The 15,554-nt window shown below is 54.5% G+C and overlaps 1 protein-coding gene across 1 annotated transcript in view; it reads left to right on the top strand.

The window, feature by feature from the left end:
* The window catches only part of UNC13D (unc-13 homolog D), a 33,768-nt gene extending 22,847 nt beyond the window's left edge, over nt 1-10,921 (top strand). The window contains exons 21-32 of the mRNA XM_006018280.3: nt 945-1,092; nt 1,421-1,519; nt 2,138-2,344; nt 3,993-4,061; nt 5,319-5,398; nt 6,305-6,410; nt 6,520-6,591; nt 7,042-7,125; nt 7,712-7,832; nt 9,000-9,123; nt 10,063-10,268; nt 10,790-10,921. Of these exons, the coding sequence (XP_006018342.2) occupies nt 945-1,092; nt 1,421-1,519; nt 2,138-2,344; nt 3,993-4,061; nt 5,319-5,398; nt 6,305-6,410; nt 6,520-6,591; nt 7,042-7,125; nt 7,712-7,832; nt 9,000-9,123; nt 10,063-10,268; nt 10,790-10,896 (1,423 nt within the window). The 3' untranslated portion in view covers nt 10,897-10,921. The remainder of the gene's footprint in view (nt 1-944; nt 1,093-1,420; nt 1,520-2,137; nt 2,345-3,992; nt 4,062-5,318; nt 5,399-6,304; nt 6,411-6,519; nt 6,592-7,041; nt 7,126-7,711; nt 7,833-8,999; nt 9,124-10,062; nt 10,269-10,789) is intronic.
* Nucleotides 10,922-15,554: the final 4,633 nt, after the last annotated feature.

Raw genomic sequence — 15,554 nt, 5'->3', positions numbered from 1 at the left:
AAAGAGACTCTCCTTGGCCACGCTAAGACTCTCCAGCCTTCTCTACACTCTCTTACCCATTATCTTGAGCTTCTTTCACTTCCAACCAGTTCAGTCCCTGCCTCGATCTTTTCTCCCTTGCTATAATGTGTATTGAGAAGCCCACGGCTTAAAAATTAGCATGTTTCTCTTCTACCTGAGAAGTAGTCACCCTTCATTCCTGTAAGAACCATTATGGCCTAGCAGCCCCAGGGAGACACACAGGCCTAACTTAGATTTAACGTGTCTTTCCTCAAACACTTGATCCTGCAGAGTCACACAGCAATGGGATACTCCAGCAGTGCCCTTCCCCTCTTTGCTTTCCAAATCTCTGACCCCTCAGTTTCACATAGCCACAGGCACTGTTGTGTTCTCCTGGATTAAAGGTGACAGATGATGGACACTTGCATGTTATGAGATGAGGAGCATCTGTTTAGCTGCATGTCCCAGTCACTGTCCCCGGCTGGGTCAGCAGAGAGGCAAAGCATTAAAAGGACCTTGGGGTCAGAGAGACACTTCTTCTCACCAGCATGGTCTGACCAAGTCAGGCTGAAGTCTGATGGATAGTAGGTCTTACACCACCTCTGCCCACGCTATACCCATCCCAGAGACAAAAGACTTCACTCTCCAAGTACTTCTTGCCAATGCTAAACTAACTCAGTGAAAGTTGGGTGGATGAGGCTGCGAGAGAGACCTGTGGCACCACTGGCTAGATACAGGTCTTGGCAAGCGAAACAAAATTTGCCACACATTAACCTCATCTCTCTTGTGGCCAAAAGGAGGTCCCTGCTGGGGGCAGCAGCAGACAGGAAAGGTCAGGAAGGCAGGTCCAGGGAGGTATAAATTAAGGGATGACTTTACTTTGGCTTTGCTTTTTGGTTTATTTACAAGACACTCAGTAACCAAGTGTTCTCTTGCCCCATCACCCAGCTGGTGCCCCTTGGGGAGCTGAACAAACACAGCACGTCCACTGTCGACCTGTCCACTTGCTATGCTCAGATTGTGAAGACTTGGCAGCAGCTAGACTGGCCTGATCCTGAGGAGGCCTTCATGATCATGGTGAAGCTCGTTGAGGTGTGTAGAGCCAACAACACCAGCTGAACCAGTAACAGCAGTTTGTAGGTACCCGGAAGAGAGGTGACCAAATCTCATGCTTCAGAGCACCAGCCATAGGTATCAGGAAGGAAGATCTTCCACCCCTAGGGTTATACCTGGGCCAGCTCCTTGGGTTTTTAATCCCTTTTTTATGGAACCGTTTGGAGACATCATGCCAGATAAAATAACTCATCAATTTGGTCTTGAGTTGCAAAGCCTCTTGCCCCCAGAACATTTCTGAGCAGTGTTCTGTCTGCTGTACGTACCCCACGTTCAGTGCCTCTTGCTTCCACTTTCTCTCCTCTAGGACATGTGCAAAATCGCTCTGATGTACTGCAGGCTCATCAAGACCAGGGCAGAGGAGCTGTCGTCAAATCAGCAGGACGAAGGAAATGCAGCCAACAGGGTAGATAGAGGGATGGGTCTTGGGGCCCATGATCAGTCCAGCCCCCACCCCCCAGCATTCACCTGCCCACCAGGGAAGGGTGAGATGGCACTACCTCCTATGTTGGCCTAGTCTTCAGCAGGTCACACCGCAATTTTCATTTGCCCGCAGCCTTGGTGAGATCTGACTCATTTGTAGGGCCTTGCCCTGGTGGAGAAGATGGTTAGACCTCCCCAGAGGTGGGGTGGAGGACTGAGTTGCCCGTAGTTTGCCAGTTGCCTGGTGAGCTGAAACCCTGGCTGAGTAGAGTGCAAGGAAAGAAAGAAGGAGCCCTGAGTGCCACCCCTGTACCCTGACCAGCCAGGTAATCCCCCATAGTGTGAGCTTAAAGCACAGGCCTGGGTGTCTAACTCTGCAGGGTGTGGTTCTACCACTGGACTGGCCAGTAGTTCAGCTCAGTCAGTCTCATGGATATTGGCGGTAGCAGTGCCATGTACAAGACCCATCCACTGGCAGCACCTGTGGGAGCATGTATGGACACTGCTACCCTACAGAGCAGTCTGGGGTGCCAGGTGAGGTGTGGGGGAGACAGCACAAGGCTCATGCACATAGTTAGGGGCTTTTTCCCTTTCCACCCAGCTCTGCATTGTGGTGAACAACATTGAGCAGCTGCGGCTGCTGATCCTGAGGCTGCCGTCGCAGTTGGACTGGGAGCGGCTGGAACGGCGGATGGGGGACACCATTGATCCCGAGCAGATCCAGCATACCCTGCACAACCAGCTCCAGGGCACCGTCTCCTGCCTCGACCATGAGATCAGAGACGTGGTGCAGACCCTAGCAGCAAAAGTAATTGCCCAGGCTTGGCATTTTCCCCTACACATATGCTCCCACTTGGGTTTGAGGGTGGAGCCAAGACTACTCCCACACTTGAATGGGGCCAGATCGAGGGTCTATAGAAGCCCCAGTGGTAGGATGCCTATGGACTCCATTAGTCTTGGGAACAGGCCTGTAGGCATACTGATGGTATGGACTGTCTCACTTTCCCTGTAGAATCTAGGTCCTGATGGAAAACCAGGGTGGATGAGGGCAGGATCTGCAGGGGCCAGCCTTGTACTGATGGTGTCTATGTATAAGCATTGTGTTGGGGACAGCTGGGCACAGCTATTTGCTCCCAGCTGCTGGGATGGAGGGTGCAGCTTGTAGACTGTATTGTTGGTGGAAGATGAGGCTGTCCATTGAAGGGGATTTGAGGGCACATTCTCCTGGGACAGGAGGGAAGGCTGGGGAGGAGGGAGAGAAAGGAGACCTCTGAAAAGACTACTAGGCTCTCTCTCTTGGGTAAACTCTTGAAGGAGTGCGTGGCTCTTGCTGGCTTCATGGTGGGTGGTGGTGGTCCAAGTGCTTCTGCATATGGCCAGGACACCTGTGGGGAAGCACTAGGGAAGGTGTCTGACATGGGTGACAGAGCTCTGAGGGCTAAGTCCTCTGGCCTCTGCGCACAGCTCAGTGATCACTGCGTGCCTGCAGTTTTTGGCTCTTGCACACACTTTGGGTTTGGGCTGCAAAGAAATGGTTCAATTGGTGTACATGGGCTAGAGATAAAACAGAAAAGGGCCCTTTCATTGCCAAGCCCTAGAATCTTGCTGCTTATTCCCTACCCTGTAGCAACAGGATTTGAACCTGCATTACCCACTTTCTAGGGCAGCATTCTCACCACCAGTCCATAGACCAAGTGCTGCAAAGTAGTATCCTGCCCTTCTCTTGAACCTGGACTAGTGGGCAGTTTGGAGGGCAAGATATCATGACAGCAGAACTAGAGCAAATTCAAGAGAGTCTGGCTCAGTGAGGTGGACACATCCATGAAAAAATGCACTGGTGGTTCTAGCCTGGGCCTGGGCTCTGAAATAAAGCATTAACTACTCTATGTCCACCTTCACTGCTGAACACAAGCGTCAGAAGGCCTAATGAGGTGAGAAGCAGCACAGCACAGCACAGGGGACAAGATAAACCCACCCTAAGAAGCAGGGGCTAGAACCCAGGACCATGCCCATCAAACACAGCAATTTTACTGAACCACACTCCTCCTTTTTTTGGCTTGTCTCCTGGCTCCACATATCATCTCCTCCTGGTTACCTGGTGAAGAGGAGACCTGGAGGATGCTTCAGGCAGGGCCCAGCCTGTTGCGTGGTGGTTACAGCAAGGCTCTGGGACCTGCCCCTTTTTGATGCAGAAAACCATAAAAGCAGGGTCTTTTGTTTCTTGGGCAAAGGCCCACCCACCAGTTGTGACTTTCCTACCTGTGATATAGTTTTGCATGCAAAGGGCCTTGCACATATATCCAGGTGAATCTAGTCCACTTTGGAGCTTATACAACCTTCTCAGCATGTGCAGAAGGGATCAGGGCATGACCCACATGAGTGTGAATAGCAGCCACTCAAGGCTGAATTCCCAAATCACCCTTATATGCCACAATGCATGTGTGTTTCTTTGGCAGCTGGAAGGTGGGATCGCCAGGCACATCCAGGAGCTGTCAACTTCCAGAGACTCCAAAAGCCCAGAGGATGTAAGTGCCAGGCCTTGATGCCCCATGGGCTACAGCTGAGAGGCTATTTTGAACCAGCCGCGCTCAGCCCAGCTCTCCTCCAGGCCCAAGTGCTACAGTGAGGGGGCTGTATAGAAGCCCCCGTCCTAATAATTCTTCCAGCGGGCTGACAGGGTTGATTCTCCCCTGCTCAGATTGTCCAGCAGATGTAGAGCTGTACCCTGGCTGGGGCCTGCTGATACAGCCTTTGTACTGAATTAAGTTCTAAGCCCCTGAGAACAGTAATATCCCTCCTCATTGCTCCTGGCTCTGAGTCAACTTGGGTCTGGGGGTTAGGGAGAAACCAGCACTGCTTGCTTCTGGCCTAGGGACAGTAGCAGCTCAGTGAGGCTGCTTAACCCAGGCAGTACCTGCAACATGCTCTGCTCCAGGTTCTAGGCAGATGAGACGTGAGATGTCTCAAGGCTTCCCTTAACCCTGCTGGCTCCTGCCAGTTGCTGAATCATAACCTCCCCCACCTCTCCATGGTGTCCTGGGGAGGTTAGGTGGGGGGCAAGGTAAGCCCTGGTAGACAGGCTGTGAGTGTGAGGCACCTAGTGCAGCCAGCTACATCTGGGACTGCTGTACGGACGGTCTGGCTGGCTCTTGGACATGGGCACTATGGCAGAAGCCACAGACACCCAAGTGACAAAGCCATGCCACATTGTGTGCTGCTGCCTGCCAAACTCAGGCCCCAGAAGCATGTGCTCACTGGAAAAAAAAACATTCCCAGAAATAGCTGCAGGGCACCACAGTGTAGGACACTGATACCAGCTGGCCCAGCTCTTGGGCTGGTAATAGGTTGCCAAGTCTGTTTGAATATATTTTGGGAGGTTTCCAGAATGCCAATGTGCCCATGGCACACAATACAAATGTGCCTGCATGCTTGCATATATCAGTTATGGATTATGGTGCTTAGACTTTGTCAGGAAGGCAAATGCACATTACTATTACATTTTAAAAACCTACTGGACTACTGTATACATCAGATTCAACATTTAATATTCTTTTTAATGAATGCCCCATCATTTATCTCCTGGATGACTCTCGGTAGTCTCCTGGAGAGTTATATCTGATTCCTGGAGTCTCGAGGGCAATCCTGAAATGTTGGCAACCCTAGCTGGTACGCAGCTGAGTAGCCCCAAAAGCTTGGGAGCTGCTGGCAAAGATGTTCTTTGCTGGAGACAAGGTCTCAGGGCCGCGCTCCTGCTGAGGTTCCCACCCCTCCTCTCCCCACAGTCTATCACGCCTCTCATGAAGTTCCTGGAGTCGGAGCTGCAGTACCTGAATGTGCATCTGGTCCAGGAGAACTTTAACAGGTGAGCTGCAGGGCTGGGAATCACCACTGTGCTGCACGTGGAGGTCAGAAGCTCCAGGTGGTGCTGCCCGTCTCCCACCTCAGGCCATGCACTGGCACAGTGGCTTCACCAGTCCTCCTGCACTGCATACACGGGACACCCCTGTTCTGGGGCTTTGGCTGTGCTGAGGTGTGCTCCTGCTGTAACATCAAAGTGGGACTGCAAGCCCCTTCCTTCAGTAACAGGCTTACTTTGTGTAGTGCTGGCCACCTGCGCTGTGGCAGAGTCTGGACATGAAAGGCTTTCACCTAGCACTGAACAGCAGCCCCACCCAAGACCCCCTTCTCCACAGTGGGGAAGTGGCAAATCTGTTCTCCAGCTGACACAGTAGGCAGGGCAGACCTAATCAGTGACCCACATCACCACCCCTGCTTTTCTGAGTTGCCACCTGGTGCAGTGAGGTCCTTGCATTCACATCTCACCCCCATGAGGCTTCCTACCCCTATCCTGGGCCATCAGTGCAGTGATGATGCAGCAGCACAGTGACCAGCACTGCCCCCAGCCATGAGATGAGCACACAGGGAGCTGTAGTGTGTCACTGGTAGCACTGAGGTCCAAGCTCCTGATGGTAACCATCACCTCAGACACCATCTAGACTGTTACTGCAGTAGATTAGCTTGATTCTGTTGGAGTGGAACAAGCCCATGTTGCTGTTGCAGTCCAAGTGTCTCTGATACAGCCCAAGTTCCACTTCCCCGTCTTCCTTCCTGGTGCAAACTCCCCCTTGTGTAACTGGGTTAAGACCAGTAGCTGCCTGTCTCCGCTGGGGCCTAGGTTTGTGACACCCAGGACCTGACACCATGTGCTGCATTGCATAGGCCAGCTGAGAACCCTCTCCCAGCTCTGCCTTTCACTCCCCTGCAACAGCCTCCTGGGTCTGCTCTGGAACCACACCCTGCATGTCCTGACCACTGCCACCAAACAGCAGGGTTGCTCCTCCAGGCACTACCAGAAGCTGCAGTTTGCTGTGAAGGTAAGTGGGACGTGAGGATGGGTGGTGGGGTGGGTGAGGGGGAGAGTGGCCTGGCTTTCCCGGGTCTCCCTGTGGCACATAACCAGGCTCTTCTCTCTGGCATCCTTAGAACCTGGAGCACTGTTTCCATGCGGAGGGCTGCGGGCTGTCCAAGGACACCCTCCACACTGAAGCATTCATGGTAAGAAGCTACTGCCGTCCCCCTTCGGCTCCCCCCTCCACTTCCCCTGGAGCACTCGCAAAGGGTGATCCAGCAGAAAAGGTTGCTATTAGGGGATGCTTGACCTTGTGCTAATGCCAGCAGTGACACGCACGTTCATTGTATGACAGAGTAAATTTCCAGCCTGGTCCTTGAGCTGTGAGGGTTTAGGAGTGCGACTGAGAGATCATCTCTCCCAGCACTCCCTGGGGATGGCTGTAGGGCTGAGGGATCAAGGAGGAGGGAATGCCCTCTGCTCCTCTCCCTGCATCTCCTAGGGGTATTGCCTGCTGCTCCTGCTCTGCCACCCCCCCCACGCGGTCAAGCACATGACACCTGGTCTGGGAGAGCTGCTCCAAATGGTGCTTTCTACTGGGCATGATGTGTTGCTGCCCAGGGTCTGCTGAGATGCTTCTCTCCTCTCACCCGCAGGCCCTGGAGAAGGAGCTGTTGCTCCGCTGTGCCACAAGCCGGGAGCTCATCCAGAAATACTTCAGCAACAGACTCCAGCAGCAGGTGAGAGCAGGCCAGTTCTTCCCTCTCGGATACAGTCCCATCTCCCATCCCAAACCCAGCCTGGCTGGTCCTTCTCATATCACTCTTCCATCATGACCCTGCAGGTCACATTTCCCTAGCCAAACTGGCCTGAGTTTAGCCATTTGTCTAAGAGGCAAAGATCCAGGACTTGGAAGGGAAGGGGGACAAGTCAAAGCACAAGACCTTCACATAATCTCCCCTCCTGTCATCAGCTCCCGTAGTCCGGCAGGGCATGGGCCATCGGGAGCTGAGAAGCGGCTGTTACACCTCATAGTCTAGGTCCAGCTGGGAAGGGGAGTTTAGCAGATGAAATGCAAAGGAGGTGTCACACCCTGTCCCACCCCCGTATCTCCCATCTAACCCCAGTATAGAGCCACCCATCTCTCTTTAGGTGACACTGCCCCCCGCCCCTCCCAGTTTTGATTTGCTGGGCTGCAAACCCCAATGCCAGCCCCCCTCCCCCCCAACATACACAGCCCCCAGCAGGACCCATGGCCTCTCCACTCTCAACACTGGAGAGACACTGCTGATATGTGCTGTCTCTGCTGTGCTCTATGTATCTCAGTTGGCGACCAGCTCAGAGAAGTACGGGGCTGTGACCATCAAAGCACTTTACCGAGCCTCCGACCAGAAGCTCCGCATTGAAATCCTTAATGCTGTCAACCTCATCCCTCTGGACTCAAATGGTGAGACGCCAGGGGCTGGAGCAACGGCCAACTCCAACATGCATTTTTAGTTTGCTACAGTCTCAGTGTAAGGCATCAGCTGTCCTTGATGATGGCTCCAGTGTTTTCTAGCCCTGGCAAGGGACGAGGGTTACAGATGCCAACAGTACATGACAGTAGAGGACCCCTTTGCATTGAATTGTGCACAGGGAGCTGCTGTGGTAGGCTGTTGGTCTGAGCTCATGGGACAGTTCGCTTGCAGGCTTGGGCATGGCCCATGAAAGCCAGCAATACCCATAACATATAGGGGGCTGCTGGGGCCAAATAAACCAAACCTCAACCCAGAGTCAGGGCACTTTGCACCACAGTGACACCGTTTGTGCCCACTAAAGGGAATGCAAGGGGGACACGTCGAGGCAGGTGAGCAGCAGCCAGGCTGCAAATACCATTGTGTTATGGTGGCCCCTGGTTCTCTTGGACACATCCTTTCTGCCAGGCCACAGGACCCGGCCCTTGGGCTAATCTCTAGGGACCAGGCTGCAGTTCCTGTTGCTACCCGGAGGGGGGCACTGCCGTTTCACTGCAGCATCCTGAAACTCCACTTCTGCTCCCCTTGGCCACCAGCCCCGACCTGCCCCATAGCCCACTGGCTTCCAAGGAGTCCCAAAGCCCGTTTGACGCTGGGCTTTTTGATGGGGATGGTCAGCAAAGTACCTTGGGCTGACACTGACCTGGCCAGAAGCGGCCCTGTTGCCACAGCAGAATCCCATGGAGACAAAGCCTTGCTCTTTGACCTTTACAGATCCCAACATCCAGCCCCCGGAGTGTGGGCAGCTGCAAGCCCGCGGTGGTCAACTGGCCTTGGGCGCTTGGTTGGGAAACTGATGTCTGCTAGGACAGGGCAAAGTAGTGGGGCGGGTCCGTGGTGGGAGAGGGGGTTGGTGTGGGTATGGATGTGTGTGAGTGACAGTGTACCTGGAGCCAAGAGCAGTGCCTGCAGACCTGTGTGTGAAGCAGGGACCAGGCCCTGGGTGTGAGCTCTGCTTGGATCAACACATAGTGGGATGGGAAATCCTCCTACAGCATTTGCTACGGTGCTGTGCAATAAGGGTATCTGCAACAACCGTGGACCTGGGGAGGGGAAGGAAACATATGCCTGGTCCCATTCTCCCTTCTCATCTCCCTAAGGCTCAAGCGACCCCTTCGTCCAGCTGACCCTGGAGCCACGGCATGAATTTCCTGAGGTGGTGGCACGGGTGACTCAGTGCAAGAAGAACGATCTCCATCCACTGTTTGATGAGGTCTTTGAATTGTACGTCCGAGCTGTCACATCCATCCTGTGGCATCCCATCCCTTGACCCCAGGCTAAGGCAATGGTGGTGGGAGCAGAGCACGTGCTAAGCCCAGAGCCCCCTCCAGCCACACCGTCCCTTGATAAGGGGCTCTCCCACTGCTCCACTCCTCCCTGGAAAACTCTGAGCCCTTCCAGCAAGAGCAGGACATGTTCTTATCAGGCCCGCGAGATTCAATCACAGCTCAGGGCAGGCTTGTGGTTGGGAGCCCTCACCCCAGCCTGCCATAGAATTGCCCGCCTGCCCACAGTGCTTTGCCACCCTTGCCCCTGCCTGTCTGGCTGCTGCTAGTGCGGCATGCTAAGCTTACTGGCTCCCAGCCCCTTGCTCCTGGCCTGAAGATCAACCCCCAAAGAGGCTACAGCACACAGTGAAAAGAGGTGGACAGGGCCTTGTGGAGTGGGGTGGGGGGTCCATGTTGGAGCCAACAGTGATGGGCCGTGACCTATTTCTGGGAGCAGAGAAGATGCTGAGCATAAGGTTCACGCCGTCTTTTTTGATTTGCACCCACCTCTGAAGAAGCAGGATCAAGTAACCATAGCACAAACCGCCTGGGTCTGACCCCAGAGAAGTCACTGATGAGGACTGAGCAAAGACTTAGGTGCCGGCTCTTTGCCCCGAGGCCCATCTGTGTGCTCTGTGTGGATGCACATAGACGTCACTTGCTCATTTGAGTGCTGGGTGCTGCCTGGGCTCCCCAGCAGGACAAATAAGAGGGAGGGTGAGGACCCCTGCTTGGATCCAGTGGCTCTTGCTTGGTCCCCCTCTCTGCTGTTAGACTCTGTCTTAGTCATTGCTAAGATGCTGGTCAGCCTGAGACCTGCGCTCTGGTTGCCCCACATGGGCGGGCTGCCACGACATGGCTGAGACCGCTCATACCTCATGCCTTTTCTTCACAGTTTGGTCCCTCCAGAGAAGTGCCAGCAGGAGGGGGCCTGCCTGCTGCTCACTGTGTTTGACTATGACACCCTGGGAGCCAACGATCTGGAAGGAGAAGCTTTTTTTCCCCTCTGCAACGTGCCAGGGCTCAACAAGAATGACGATGAGGTGGACACAGTCACGGTGCCCCAAACACGGCTGCCACTGACCCATCCCAAACCCACTGGTACCCGTAACTTTTACTAGTCTCCATCTACTTCCCTAGCCCTCTGTGCTAGGCCAGTCCCTCAAACCTCTGCCTCTGGCTTCCCCATCTGCAAAATGGGTCACTACAGGAGCAAATGCTTCTCCTTCCTTGGCCTGCTAGCGTTTGCATGGTGCACTTGAAGCACTGGGCACTGGTAATGGCTGCTAATGGTGACAGAAGCCCACAGCCCTACTATACTGAGCACTGGGCAACAGGCTGGAAGGTCTGATCTTCCTCTGGGAAAGAGGCATTTCAGCTGGCCCAGCTGGCCCCGTCTGTGAACCCATTGCCAACAGGGCATTAGCAGAGGCTACAGACTGCCCCCGTCATAGATTCCCCATGGCCATGTATCTTCACGGGGCAACAGAGCCAGCCTTGCCTGCTGCTCTGGGCCAAGCTGTGTGCCTGGGGTGCATGCTGTACTGCAGCAGGGGCCCACGTATTCCCTGACTTCAGGCCCTTCTCCTCTTTTCTGAACTTCGCTTCTCACCACCTCACAGGGGACCCAATCCTGAAGCTGCTGGAGTTTCGCAAAGGGGACAAGGAGGCGCAGGCCTTCGTGAAGCTGCGCAGACAGCGGGCGAAGCAGTCCAAGGAGTTGGAGTGATGCCCGCAGGCAGGGAGCGGCCAGGATCCAACCCGCAGAGCAGCAGGCCTGAAACAACTGCAATCGGTTCCCCTCTGGCCCCCACCCCTTTGCACCTGCAGGCAGTTAACCCAGGGATGGGCATGAGGCTGCAGTGGTTTCTGCTTCCAGCCATTTGTTAGGTTGCTGCCAGGCAGTGGATGACCCTGGGGAGGGAGGAGAGTCCTGGCATGCTGAGGACTGGAGCATTTGTTTCAGGGAGGCAGGAAATGGCTTCCTACCTACCCCCTTTCTGCTTGGCCGCATTACAGCACCACTAGAGGTGGGATCGGCCAAGCCTGCATCAGCCCTCCCGTTTGGCCCCACACTGCTCCTTAGCTCACAGGAGACTAAAGAGACAAGGGCCTGGGCCATGGCTGTTTTGCCGTTTCCACAGGACCCGCTCTGCTCCGGGCTGCAACTGGCAAGGGAGGAGAAGGGGCCAGGAGCACAGCGCCACATGAGGTCAACAGCAGCAGCCCAAGCCTCAGCAGCCACAGCTGCAGCCCTTAGCTCTGCTCCAGGAGCAGCACGGGATGCTCTGCCGGTGCTGCCAGAAACGGAAAGGAATAGGAGAAGCTGCTGATGCAGCCCCCGCATGGTCGCTTCGGGAAAGGCCCAGGCTCCAGGCACGGTTTCAGCAGACCCTGCTGCTACGGGCAGGGGAGGAGAGTGCTCTTGCCTCTAGAGCCAGGGGCTTCTTGCCGAAGCAGAGAGAGCAGCAAGGGGCCTCAAGCTGGGAGCCAGGCCACCCCCTGCTTACACATCGCTGCCCCATCCCAGCTAGACGTTTGTTCCTGAAATCTTCTGCCGACAGGAATTTTGTGCCCCCCCCGCCCCCAAACTGGAGCTAAGCTCTCCTCATCGTATTTTTCCTCATCTCGACCCCCAAGCTACCCTACTGCCAGCTACTACTGGGCCATTCTCCTGGCAAACAAGACTGTCGATACATCTCGATCGTCTCTCTCCCAGACTAATCAAACCCAAGTTCTTCTTCTTTCCCACAGAGGCAGCGCTTTCCAAGCCCCGTGTTGTTTTCCTGGCTCTCTTCCAGTCTCTCCCACTGTGTCTAACAGCTTTCTGGAACTACAGTGACCAAAGCTGGCCGTTCTAGTGCCAATTAGAGAGGAACAAGTGTCTTCCTCATCTTGTGTCTATCACTCCCATTAGCACATCTCTGAATAGTACTTGCCTTTTCAACACCACTGTCATGCCGCTGCCTCCTTCAGCTTCAGCTCTGCTGTCACCTCCTCCATCCTTTCCTGCTCTCTAGACTGTTAAGTCTTCATGTTGCACTTGCACATTTGAGTCGGACTGTGCATTTGCCTTTCTTGATGTTGATCTCAGTTGACTTCTCCAGGTGTTCAAGCTCATTTTTGTCCTTGGATTTGGCCTGCAGCCCTTCACCGTTTGAGTCCATCTGCCAAGGACCCCACTTGATACAGTCTCCCACTTCTAGATCCTGTTATGAGCAGCAGCTCAGCTTTCTCTGATACATGGAGCTGGAGGAGGAAAGATATTCCTTTTTTGGGCAAACGCTCCCCCTCCCATCTACACTACAATGAACAGGCAGGGCATGGCTTTTAGTACACACTCAATACCCGTCTTCTGGGCCTTATGTTGCCGAAAAACATGGGGAAGATCTGGGCAATGCTGCAGCTGTATGGATGCAGACTGGTTGTGTTATATGCTCACCATCTAACTCCAATCTCGGTGTAGCAAACACAGGTTTACTTGCCTTTGCATGCACTGGCTTCATTTCTACCCACCATCTGAGCTCCTCTCAGCTGAGATCTAACCCCAGAAGGTTGCTGGGAAGCACCCTGTAAAAGAAGAGAGGAGTCAAATGAGTACGAGTTGCTGAGGGTCAGTCTTCTTCCTCCTTTCCTCTTCCCTCTTCTTTTCCCCCTTGCCTCTAGAAATCAGCAGGGACTGGTCATGCAAACTGTGGAGGGGGATCAGCTTGCTCCTCATACTTGCCCCTCCAGGCTGGTGCCGCAGAAGCTCCCGCTGAAGGGGCATGTGCGTGAAGACAACAGGGGCACTTGGAGCAGAGCAGAGCTGGGTAGCAGCACCTGGCTGCAGCGACTGCTCCTCTCAGTCTCGTGCCAGAAGCTGCTCACAGACACTGGGTCACCTCAGCCCTGAGCAGAGGGCTGCACAGCAGCACAGTCCTGGGGGACACTGAGCCTTGCAGATGGCCTGGCTGATGGGGTCAAGTCTGGCAGGCTGGCAGCTTACAAAGTGCGGTCCTGTGCTGCTCCATGGGGCTCAGGGCAGGGCGCTGGACCACACCAAGCATCTCCAGCAAGAGGCACTGTAAGGAAGGGTTGGGGAGCAGTGGGGAGGAGGCGGCCACACAGGGGGTTTTAATCCTACCTCAGCTACACATTTATGGCATCTCCACTTCCCTGTCCATAAACTGAGGATAAAGCCCACCTTCCAGGGAGGGGGCTGACATGTGGCAACTGCTCACTGCCATTATTCCAGACCAAACCCCATTGAGAAAGCATGGCATACACCTGCCAGCAATGGTGGATAGCTCCATTATTTCTGCAGGGGGAGACAGGCCATATTTGACAGATCTTGCCTTACTGTTTTCATCAATAAGCTATTTCCTATTTAAAAACAAGTCCTGTAAAAACACCAAACCTCTCTCCTGTAAAGTCAATGTAGGTGAAAACGTTTGTACAGCAGGTCAACGGCTCAATTAAAGGCAAAACTAAAAGGAAGCACAGCTTGTGAATAACCTGGGGAACAGGTGGGCAAAAGGGTCACGGGAGTGAGAATAAGGACGGGCTCTTCAGCGCCGATTGTTAGGCTACACTGATGAGGGCTCTTTGCGCTCAGTACACAGGGCCGCAGGTGATAAGAAACCTGCTCAAAACCCTGTCCGTTCCCTTGTGGGGTGTGAAGTTTGGCATCTTGAAATGTCTTTCCATTCTGAATGGGAAGGGAAAGGGAAAGCGCTCCCACAAAAGGAGATCCAGTGCTCACCACATGGGAGTGTGGGAGCCAGAAGGTTCATTTGTGATGTGTGGATCAGCCCAGCTGCATCGGGTGAAGTCTGTGGAGTTTGTCCCATGTTTTTTAATTTTAGAGCAATCCCGCGCAGTGCTGGCTTCAAGGAGGGAGGCTTCAGCTACTCAGCTCCACTTCCAGGGGTGGTTGAGCAGCTGGAGGGCAGACTCCCAGCTGGGATGTGGGGAATCTGTTGCAAAGAAGAGAGAGCCCGGATACCTCCTGGGATCCAAGAGCTGCCTGCTCTGTGTGCTGGGTGGAAGTTGGTGCTGTAGTAGAGGCTCATTCAGCCCGATGCAGGAGGAAGAGAACTGAAGGGTCCTTGATGTGCTACTGATGTCCCACCATACACCACGGGCAGGGAGAAAAGGAGGGAACAAGTGCCAGCATTACCTCAGGGGAGCCCACTCCCTGGTTGCAGGCCCTAGTCCATCCCTAGAGGTGCAGCTGAGAACCACCCCCAGGCTGCTCCCCAACGCTCCCCGTCCCGCTACAGACTCGAGGCTTTCATCACCCCGCAAGGGGCATGAGTGCAAGCCTTAACTCCAGTGCATCCCTCCAACATACACGAGCAGATTGTACGTCCGAGCTGTCACATCCATCCTGCAGCATCCCATCCCTTGACCCCAGGCAAAGGCAATGGTGGTGGGAGCAGAGCACGTGCTAAGCCCGGAGCCCCCTCCAGCCACACCTTCCCTTGATAAGGGGCTCTCCCGCTGCCCCTCTCCTCCCTGGAAAACTCTGAGCCCTTCCAGCAAGAGCAGGACATGTTCTTATCAGGCCTGAGAGACTCAATCACAGCTCAGGGCAGGCTTGGGGTTGGGAGCCCTCACCCCAGCCTGCCATAGGGTTGCCCATCTGCCCACAGTGCTTTGCCACCCTTGCCCCTGCCTGTCTGGCTGCTGCTAGTGCGGCATGCTAAGCTTACTGGCTGGCCGCCCCTTGCTCCTGGCCTTCTTATCAGGCCTGAGAGACTCAATCACAGCTCAGGGCAGGCTTGGGGTTGGGAGCCCTCACCCCAGCCTGCCATAGGGTTGCCCATCTGCCCACAGTGCTTTGCCACCCTTGCCCCTGCCTGTCTGGCTGCTGCTAGTGCGGCATGCTAAGCTTACTGGCTGCCAGCCCCTTGCTCCTGGCCTGAAGATCAACCCCCAAAGAGGCTACAGCACACAGTGGAAGAAGGTGGACAAGGCCTTGTGGAGTGGGTGTCCGTGTTGGAGCCAACAGTGATGGGCCGTGGCCTATTTCTGGGGGCAGAGAAGATGCGAGCATAAAGGTTCACGCCGTCTTTTTTGATTTGCACCCACCTCTGAAGAAGCAGAATCAAGTAACCATAGCACAAACCGCCTGGGTCTGACCACAGAGAAGTCACTGATGAGGGCTGAGCAGAGGAAAGACCTGCGCATGAGCCAGCTCTTTGCCCCGAGGATCATTTGTGTGCTCTGGGAATACTGAAATGCCACGTTTGGATCACAGTGAATAGATCTGGGAGCGCTTCTAGAAGCCTGTTACAACTGGTCTAGGTTCAGACAGGGGGTTAATAGCAGAGTTTACCTCTCCCTCCCCAGTTCCAAGGTATTCTGGGATATTCCTGGCCCCTAAACTATCAGACACAAGCC

This window comes from Alligator sinensis, unplaced genomic scaffold (genome assembly GCF_000455745.1).
Source record: "Alligator sinensis unplaced genomic scaffold, ASM45574v1 scaffold400_1, whole genome shotgun sequence".
Classification (NCBI taxonomy): Eukaryota; Metazoa; Chordata; order Crocodylia; family Alligatoridae; genus Alligator; species Alligator sinensis.
Note: the sequence above shows the minus strand (reverse complement) of the source record. Positions and strands in the feature narration are given on the sequence as shown.